The sequence below is a fragment of the Tupaia chinensis genome, unplaced genomic scaffold (assembly GCF_000334495.1).
Source record: "Tupaia chinensis unplaced genomic scaffold, TupChi_1.0 Scaffold000201_2, whole genome shotgun sequence".
In the NCBI taxonomy this organism is placed as follows: Eukaryota; Metazoa; Chordata; class Mammalia; order Scandentia; family Tupaiidae; genus Tupaia; species Tupaia belangeri.
The window spans coordinates 25615-35945 of NW_006159677.1; the positions used below are offsets into that span (position 1 = coordinate 25615).

Genomic DNA, 10331 nt, shown 5'->3' on the forward strand with positions numbered 1-10331 from the left:
TCGGGTCCCGGGCCTGGCCCGCATCCGTCGCCCGGCCCGCTGCTACCGCCCCGCTTCTACCCGCGCTATGTGCTGCCGCTCGCCTTCGGCAAGTACTTCGCATCCGTGTCGGCGCACGTCAGCATCTGGAAGGTGCCCGTGTCCTACGCGCACACCGGTGGGTGCCGCGCGGGGCTAGAGGGGGCGGCGGCCGGGGCGCGCCACCGGAGGCTTCTGTTCTGCGCTGGGGTAGGAGCGCGTCCCGGCCCCCTGAAATACGGGCTGAGATGTCTGCAGAGGAGCCGCCAGAGCTTTTGGCTGGGGAGGGGCGCTCCGAAGATTCTCCGAGAGGAAGAGGGCTGAGAAGGGAGCTCAACAGGCAGGATGGACCACAGCGGTAGGGGCTGGGAAGGAAGCTCCCAGGAGGAGAGGAGCGGAAGAGGTCTGACGGCTGCCCAGCCCTCCCACCCAGCGGTGGAGGTGGAACAGGCACCCTGGGTCCGGCAGCTCCTAAGTGCTCTTCCCTTTCTTTGCAGTCAAAGCCACCATGCCTATCTGGGTGGTCCTCCTGTCCCGGATCATCATGAAGGAGAAACAGAGCACCAAGGTAACCCCCCCACCCCACCCCCAGATAGGGCTCTGGGCAGGTGGGGGACCTAGGAGATTCCTGGCTATTGCCCAACTGGTGACGTGGTCCAGGCTCCTGGCTTTCAGGCTGCCAGGCTTCCTGTCAAATACGGAAGTTAGTGTAGAGGCCGCCACTGGCCCTTTGACTGCTAGTGTTCTAGAATTTCCCCCTCTGCAGTGATAGGATGTGTGTCCCCCAAGTGATATCTTTTGTGTGGTCTCAGGGACACTGCTGTCCCTCTCCAGTCTAACTTGATTTCCTACTCAAAAAACTTGTCGGGACCAGCAGTTAGCGTAATGGCTACGTCGCTGGACTCCCATGTAGTCGATCACGGTTCAAGTCCCGGACCCGGTGGCTTAAACTCACACCGGGCCCGTGTGCGTGTGTGCCCAAGATCCCAAGAAGAGAATGCAGGAGAAGGGATTGCGGCGTGACCATCCCCCCCAGGGGGTGATTTCTCGCTTTCTATCTCTATGTCTTTCTGGTGATGCATCCTATAGCAAAAACCTCTCCAAAAAAAAAAAAAGCTTGTCACATCTTGTTGAAGGACCACATTGTGCCCCTCCAGAGAGACCAGAGATGGATTAGAACTTCTTGACAAGAGAACGGATAGGTTAGGGCACTTCTGGGATCAGAAGTAATCCCAGAGTGTGATGCTAGTGACTGTTTGATTTGGGTACAGCCTTAGACATTGGGGACCAGTCGATGGAGAATGGTTACATTTTTGGACTCCCACCTAGCTGACAGCAGTTTGAGTCACAGACCCAGAGGCTTGAACACACTGGGCGCATGTGCATGCATGCCCCAAATCCCAGGGGATAATGAAGAGAAGGAACTGCAGCGGGGTCATCCCCCCAGGACATGATTTCTCTCTTTGCTGTCTCTTTGGCAAGCACACATGTCCGATAGCAAAAATCTCTCTTAAAAAAAGAAATTAAAACAGTCAGAAACCAGCTCAGTAGCCTGGTGGTTAAGGCAGCTGGATCCCACACGGTCCACTGCATAGAGCTAGTCCTAGACCTAGCAGCTTCAGAAACTTGCCAGTTAAGACCCGTAAGATAAGGTAATGGGTACGTCGTTGGACTCCCACATAGCTGATAGTGGTTCAAATCCTGAACCTGGCAACTTAAAACTCATGCTGGGCGTGTGTGCATATGTGCCCAAAATCCCAAGAGGAGAATGGAGGAGAAGGGATTGCAGCGTGGCCATCCTCCCTGAGGGGGGGGGGTGGTTTCTTGCTTTTTGTCTCTCTGTGTCTCTCCAGTGAACGCATGTGCCTTTTAGCAAAAATCTCTCTGAAAAAAAAAAAAAAAAAAAAAAACACCACCAGTTGTGTGTCCTGAAATCCTGGTGTGACCATGCCGTATGTGGGGTGCTCTCCCCTCTTCTCTCTCTGTAAAGCGCTTGTACCCGATAGCCAAGCGCACACACACACACACACACACAACTCAGCCAGGAATCGTGACTGATTGGAAATGGAAGGGAAAACCCGGAGAACTTGGGGCCGCATAAGGAATATCTTTGGCACAGTCCGACCTCTGTTTGAGATGCCAAGCCACGGTATTTCCTGGCTTGGGGAGAGAGAAGTCATGGCATTAGCCAGAAACAGTCTCGCCCCGTGTCCTGAAGTGCACGTGGCACTCGGAGATCCCAGCAGGAGTGCAATTTCTTACTAGACACAACGTCCCTTTTGCAAGTGGTCGGGTTCTGGCATCCTGCATTTTATGTAACTCGGAGCAGCCGTGCCCCGGATCCGCTTCTAGAAATTGGGCCACCTCTGGCTGCTGTTGGCATTCCAGCGCTGCTTTCTCGACCAGGACCTGCCTGTACTGGCAGCCTGCCCTTGGGGTGATGTCGATGGGACTTGCTTCCCGGGGGTCGGCGTTGCCAGCGAGCTGGGGGTAACCTGATAGCACGTCGCATCGGTCCGGTTTCCGTGGTACAGGGACATTGGACCTGGCTCGGGCAGGGAGCCGGGAACGTCAGCCAGGGAGGAGCGACTGGGATGGGCCGTCTCTCGAGCCCGCAGAGTAATGAAGATCACAATTGATAAGTTTCTTAGGGCCCCACCCCGGAAGGCAGATAAAGTGGATCATTACCATCTCTGATCTCAGGAGAAGAAATGGGACTTCAGAGACGGTAGTCACATGAAGGAGGGCCACAGCTGGTAAAAGGGGACCTGGTATTCAGGTCCCCCAGCCCACACCCCCTCATAAAACCACCTCGCCCTAATTCTTTTACTTATTTTTTTAAGGGAGAGTTTCTGGCTATAGGGCACACGTATTTGTCAGAGAGAGACAGAAAGTGAGAAATCACTCCCTGGGGGGGATGGCTACAGCACAATCCCTTCTCTGTTCTCCTTTCAAGATTTTGGATGGGCACGCACACGTGCCTTAAGGCACCAGGGCCAAGACTCAAACTTATGGTTGACTCGAACTACAATCGACTACGTGGGAGTCCAGTGACATAACCATTACACCATCTGTTGCCCCCACCCCCTTTTTTTTTTTTTTGGCTTAGGGCACATGCACTTGCTGGAGAGAGACAGATGTGGAAGGGAAAGTGAGAAATCATCCCCCAGGCGGGATGACCACACCGCAGTCCCTTCTCCATTCTCCTCCCAAGATCTTGGGCACGCACGCACACACATTCCCAGCATGACTTTCAAGCCACCGAGTCTGGGACTTGAACTCTGGTTGGCCAGTTGGGAGTCCAGTGACATAACCGCTATACTTTCTGCTGCCCCTGCCTTAAGTCTTTGTAGGACAGGGGTGACATAAGGAATGCATTCCCTGTGGATCCTAGACCTCGGACACCTTTTAGCCATGAGTCCTGGAATTCTGTACCTGCTAGAAAGCTTCCTGTCAGGGACCAGCAGTTAGTGTAATGGCTACGTCGCTGGACTCCCATGTAGTCGACTGCGGTTCGCGTCCCGGACCCGGTGGCTTAAAACTCACACCGGACGCGGTGGCTTAAAACTCACACCGGACGCATGCGTGTACGTGCCCAAGATTCCGAGAGGAGAATGGAGGAGAAGGGACTGTGGCATGGCCATCTCCCCTGGGGGCGATTTCTCATTCCCCCCCTCTGTCTGTCTAGACTCTTGAGCAAGTGCTCTTGCCCTATACCAAAAACTTTAACAAAAAACAAAGGTACATAGAAGGCCAGCTCTGGCCTGGTAGTTAAGGGAGCCAGATCCCACATGGCTGACCACAGTTCAAATCCCAGCCCTGGCGGCTTAAAAAAACCATGCTGAGTTCAAATGCATGTGTGCCCCAGAATCCCAACAGGGTGGAGAAATGAAGAAAAAGGGAGCCGGCAGGTGGCGTGGTGATTAAGGGCGCTGGACTCCCACATGGCTGACCATGGTTTGAGTCCCAGACCTGGCAGCTTGCTTTCTCACTTTCTCTCTCTCACTCTGTCCCCCTCTGGTCAAATTAAATTAAATTAAATAATTCTCTCTTTTTTAAAAATAATTACTTAACTTTATTTATTATCATTATAATTATTTTAATTTGATCAGAGAGAGAGAGACAAGGAAAGTCAGAAAGCAAGCCACCAGGTCTGGGACTCAAACCGTAGTCAGCCATGTGGGAGTCCAGTGTCCTTAACCACCACGCCACCTGCTGGCCCCCAAATTAAATCATTCTTTAAAAAAAAAAAAAGGAAAAGGGATTGCAGTATGACCATGCCTCACTTAGGGTGCCTTCTGTCTGTCTGTGTCTATCTGTCTGTCTGTCTCTCTGCCTCTCTGTTTTCTCTTGCTGGGGAGCACACGTGCTCTCTGACAAATTGGCAGGAAAAAACATCTCGTGGAAAAAATGGAATGAATTTGTAAGTTTATTCTTTTTTTAAGAATTACTTATTCCATTTTTATTCATTCATTCATTCACTTTTTCATTTGACCAGAGTGAGAAACAGAGAAAGAAAGAAAGAAAGAAAGAAAGCCACTAGGTCTGGGACTCGAACCATGGTTGACCATGTAGGAGTGTCCAGCACCTTAACCACCACGCCACCTGCTGGTCCTATAAGTTTATTCTTTTAAAAAGTAAAAGGGAACTAGGGGAGCCCCTCAGAGCATCCAGGTATGGCAGGGCAGCAGCTGGATAGGTGTGTTTTGTTAGAGCCAGCCCTCGGTGGGGACCAGCAGTTGGCATGATGGTTAAGACTCTAGACTCCCACATTGGCCGACCACAAGTTCGAGTCCTGAACCTGGCAGCTTGCTTCCTCGCTTTCTCTCTCTCTGCGTGTATGTCTCTGTCTCTCCCTGATGAACGCACATGCCCTATAGCAAATTAGAAAGTAGTAGTAATAGTAAGAAGAAATAAGATGAAATAATCTTTTTTTGTTTCTTTTTTTTTCTTCTTTTTATTTATTTATTTTTTTGGGAGAGGTTTTTGCCATAGGGCGCGTGTGCTTGCCAGACAGACAGAGACAGACAGACAGAAAGCGAGAAATCACCCCCCAGGGGGGATGGCCACGCCGCCATCCCTTCTCCTCCATTCTCCTCTTGGGATCTTGGGCACGCACGCACACATACCCGGTGTGAGTTTAAGCCACCAGGTCCGGGACTCGAACCGCGGTCAACTATGTGGGAGTCCAGCGACATAGCCATGATGCTAACTGCTGGTCCCTTATTTTTTTTAATCTTTAGGGAAAAAAACAACAAAAAAAAGCCAGCCCTGGTCTGGCCCTTGAGCAGGGCTCTTGCTAGGGGTGATGGTGTTCGGACAGGGCTGCCCTCCCAACCAGGCTCTGCCCCAGAAACTCCAGTAACCATCTGCCCTCCCCTCCCCTGACCCCCAGCATTGCAGAAACCGCCATTTTCCAGGGGGGGGTGGTGGTGTCCCCTCTGGTGAGGAAGGAGACAGACTCCTGTGGGCGTCCACGAGGATCACCCAGCTCCGGTCTGGCCTGTCAGCCCCTCCTGCCCTCTCCTTCCAGGTCTACCTGTCACTCATCCCCATCATCAGCGGCGTCCTGCTCGCCACCGTCACCGAGCTGTCGTTCGACATGTGGGGACTCGTCAGCGCCCTTGCTGCCACACTGTGCTTCTCCCTTCAGAACATATTCTCCAAAAAGGTATTCGGGGTGCCTTTTATGTGTATCATATGGGGACGGGGATCCCTTATCCGAAATGCTTGGGACCGGAGGTGGTTGGATTTCGGAGTTTTTCGGATTTTGGATTATTTGCATATCCATTATAAGATATCTTAGGGATAGGACTTGAATCTTAACAATAAGGTTGATTTATGTTTTATGTATACCTTATCCACGTAGCTTGAATATAATTTTATATAATAGCAAGTTATTTCAGAAAAGCTGTGGCATGCCGGCCCCACAGCCTAGTGGGGCCAGATCCAAACCAGTCGACAGCGGTTCAAATCCGAGCCTCAATGGCTTTAAAAACCATGCCATGGGAACCGCCATCTTCTAGTAATGAACCAAAATGACGAACACAAAGCGAAAGAGGAGAGGCACCCGATGTATGTTCTCCAGGCCTTTTAGAAAACATGGAGTTGTGGGAACCAGCAGTTAGCGTAATGGCTATGTCGCTGGATTCCCACGTAGTCGACCGTGGTTCGTGTCCCGGACCTGGTGGCGTAGAACCTATGCCAGGCGCGTGTGCGTGCGTGCCCAAGATCCCAAGAGGAGAATGGAGGAGAAGGGATTGCGGCGTGACCATCCCCCCTGGGGGGTGATTTCTCTCTTTCTGTCTCTATGTCTCTCTCTGTCTGTCGAGTGCACGCGCCCTATAGCAAAAACCTCTCAAAAAAAAAAATTAGAAAACATGGAGTTGTTTCTTTGGCAACATATATGCGAATCTACAAGGTGATAGTGTAGACATTAAGGGAATAGGTGCTGATCGAAAGGGAATGTCCCAGGGAACCAGCAGTTAGCGTAATGGCTATGTCGCTGGACTCCCACGGAGTTGACCGCGGTTCGCATCCTGGACCCGGTGGCTTAAAACTCACGCCGGGTGCGTGTGCGTGCGTGCCTAAGATCCCAAGAGGAGAATGGAGGAGAAGGGATTGCGGCGTGACCATCCCCCCTGGGGGGTGATTTCTCTCTTTCTGTCTCTATGTCTCTCTCTGTCTGTCGAGTGCACGCGCCCTATAGCAAAAACCTCTCAAAAAAACAAAAAAAAAAGGGAATGCCCCACACATGTGACCATGGCAAAACTGGAAGAATCTACAGTGTCACCCAGCATGCTGTTGACATCATTGTGAACAAACAAGTTGGGGGCAAGATTCTTGCCAAGAGAATCAATGTGCATATTGAGCATATTAAGCATTCTAAGAGCAGAGAGAGCTTCCTAAAATGTGTGAAGGAAAATGACCAGAAAGAGAAGGAAGCCAAAGAGAAAGGTCCCTGGGCTCAACTGAAGCGCCAGCCTGCTCCACCCAGAGAAGCACGCTCTGTGAGAACCAATGGAAAGGAGCCTGAGTTCCTGGAACCTATTCCCTATGAATTCATGGCACGATGGGTGTTAAAAATAAACTAATCTGTGAAAAAAAAAAAAAAAAAAAAACCGTAACGCAGGGCCAGCAGTTGGTGTGGTGGTGAAGGCCCTGGATCCCACATGATTGACTCCACGATTTCAGTCCAGACCCAGCTTGGGAATCACACCAAGAGTGTGTGCATATGCGTGTCCAAAATCCCAAGAGTTCTAAAGGAGAAGGGATTGCAGTGTGGCCATCGCCTCTGGGGATGTCATTTCTCACTTTCCCACAGGAACGATGTGTTCGGTTAGAACCAACCCTGGGTAGGGTCCAGCAGGTAGTGTGGTGGTTGGGCACTGGACTCCCACATGGCCGACCATGGTTTGAGTCCCAGACCTGGCAGCTTGCTTTCTCCCTTTCTCTCTCCAGTAAGCTCATGTGCCCTATAGCAAATTAAATAATAATATATAACATTAAGTAATTGAAAAAAAAATACAGCTTATTTTCAACAGCTTGTTAGAAAAATGGCAGAAATGATCTTTGCATAACAATTTTCTGTCTCTCGGGTTATTTCCATATGATAAGCATAGTTCTTGGGTCAGAGAGTATAAGATACCTATGGCTTTTATTTATTTATTTATTTTATTTTATATGACTTTATTTATTTTAATTTGGTCAGAGAGGGACAGGGTGGGAGAGAAAGAGAAAGTGAGAAAGCCAACCACCGGGTCCGGTATTTGAGTCCTGGTCAGCCATGGGAGAGTCCAGCACCCCAACCACCATGCCACCTACTGGCCCTGCCTATGGCTTTTGATAGACTGCCTGCTTGTTTTCCCAGATGACCACCACGCTCAACTTCAACTAGTGGGATTGCAGAGTGTCCGTTTCACTGCATCTTCACTCGCACTGTGTCTTGCTGTATTGTGTTTGTTTTTGTTTTATTTTCACGGTCCTTCGTACCTAGAACATAGTGCTTCCTTTAGGCACATGCCGGTCGGGAGGCTCATCACAGATGCCCTTGTAGGTTTGGTTGGCAAGGTCAGGTGTCTGGGAGTTGTCATTCTTTTATTTTCTTTTTCTTTTTTTGGAGAGGTCTTTTCTTTTGCTATAGAGCACGTGCGCTCGCCAGAAAGACAGAGACAGAGAGACAGAAAGCGAGAAATCACCCCCCAGGGGGACGGCCACGCCGCAATCCCTTCTCCTCCATTCTCCTCTTGGGATCTTGGGCACGCACGCACATGCGCCTGGCATGAATTTAAGCCACCGGGTCCAGGACTCGAACCACAATCGGCTACATGGGAGTCCAGCGACATAGCCATTACGCCAACTGCTGGTCCCCAGGAGTTGTCATTCTGCCACTGCATTTGGGGCCTGAGAAACCGGAGCCCTCCCTGCCGCTTCCATCTCCCACGGGCCTTTAGCGACGCTTTCTCTCATCAGGTGTTGAGAGACTCGCGAATCCACCACCTCCGGCTCCTGAACATCCTGGGATGCCACGCCGTCTTCTTCATGATCCCCACGTGGGTGCTGGTGGACCTCTCGGCTTTCCTGGTTAGCAGCGACCTGGTGAGTCGGCCAGCCCCGGAAGGCCATCTCTCTTCGTCTCAGCTAGTTCCAAAGAGGGCGCTTTGTTGGGGAGCTGGGGCTCGGCATGGACTCGGAGGCGTTTTCTGGGCATCAGAGAACCAGCGCTTTCCACAGTCGACTCTTTGCTGAGACTCACAAGGTCCCCCCGTCAGGGACGTGGGGTTCCTTTGCGTCTCCTTCCTGCGTGCCGGGTCCCAGCAGCTGACAGAGAGATGGCTACTGCATCGGCACCGGGACCATCAGGGAGGGCCGAAAGCCAGATTGGGACAGAGTGTCAGGACAGGCAGGAGTCGCCTGTCTGGGATCATAGCAGCAGGTCAGGGCCCTGTTGGGGGTGCTGTGTGTCTGTCCTTCTGTCTCACTCATGGAAACAAACTTTTTTCTTTTCTTTTTTCTTGACCGATTTAAGGTTTTCGGCCTAGGGCACATGCACTCCCCAGAGACAGAGACAGTGAAAGGGAAAGTGAGAAATCACCCCCTAGGGTGATGGCCACGCCGTACTTCCTTCTCCTCCGTTCTTCTCGGATTTGGGGCACGCTCACACACGTGGACACTGGGGTTTTCAAACCACCAGGTCTGGGACTCAAACCACGATCGATCACGTGGGAGTCTAGCGCCTTCACCACCACAATGCCTGCTGGTACCAAAAGAGACTTTTTTGAAAGACATTAGATCATTGGATAAGTCATGACAAAGTTTTCTATGCAAAAATGGATCATTGCGTTTCTTTTCTTTCTCTTTTTTTTTTTAAGAGGTTTTTTGGCTATAGGGCACGTGCGCTCGCCAGAAAGAGAGAGAGAGACAGAGAGACAGAAAGCGAGAAATCATCCCCCAGGGGGGATGGTCATGCCGCAATCCCTTCTCCTCCATTCTCCTCTTGGGATCCTGGGCATGCACGCACACGCACCCGGCGTGAGTTTAAGCCACCGGGTCCGGGACTCAAATTGCGGTCAACTAGATCGGAGTCCAGCAACGTAGCCGTGACCCCAACTGCTGGTCCCACATCATAACATTTCTGATAGCCCAAAAGTATAATGATAAATTGTTTTCTATCATTTTTTTTTTAATTGCTATAGGGAACATGTACTCCACAGAAAGAGAGGGAAACGGAGAAAGCACCCCCAGGGGAGATGGCCAAGCTACGGGACCTTGGACATGTGCCCAGCATGTTTCTCAAGGTGCCAGGTCCGAGACTCGAACCACATAGTCCCAGCTACTTTAACTGCCATGACACCGGGCTGGTCCCATAGTATAGTGTTTCATTTTGTTTCGCCAGTGGGCACGTGCATTCGCCAGAGCGAGACCGAGACAGAAAGCCCCCCACCCCCCACACTGGGCATGGTCACACTGCAGTCCCCTCTGCATGTGTCTGTCCTATTGGGATTTGGGGTACACACGCACGTGTACCTGGCATGTTTTTCTTCCTTTCTTTCTTTCTTTTTTAGAGAGAGATTTTTGCTATAGGTTGCTTGTGCTCGCCAGAGAGATGAAAAAGCGAGATATCACTTCCCCGGGGGAAATGGCCATGCTGCAGTCTCTTCTCCACTCCTCCCTTGGGATCTTGGGTATGCACCACACGCACCCGATGTGTTTTAAGTCACTGGGTCTGAGACTTGAACTGCAGTCGACTACGTGGGAGTCCAGCGACATAACCATTACACCATCCGCTGGTTCCACCCGCCAGCCTTTTTTTT

General features: G+C 51.2%; 1 protein-coding gene across 1 annotated transcript in view; it reads left to right on the forward strand.

The window, feature by feature from the left end:
- The window catches only part of SLC35E1 (solute carrier family 35 member E1), a gene marked incomplete at its 5' end in the record, with an annotated part of 20794 nt that continues 10463 nt past the window's right edge, over window positions 1-10331 (forward strand). Inside the window, 4 exon segments of the mRNA XM_014587335.2 lie at window positions 1-157; window positions 516-586; window positions 5552-5689; window positions 8491-8616. Coding sequence (XP_014442821.1) covers window positions 1-157; window positions 516-586; window positions 5552-5689; window positions 8491-8616 — 492 coding nt within the window.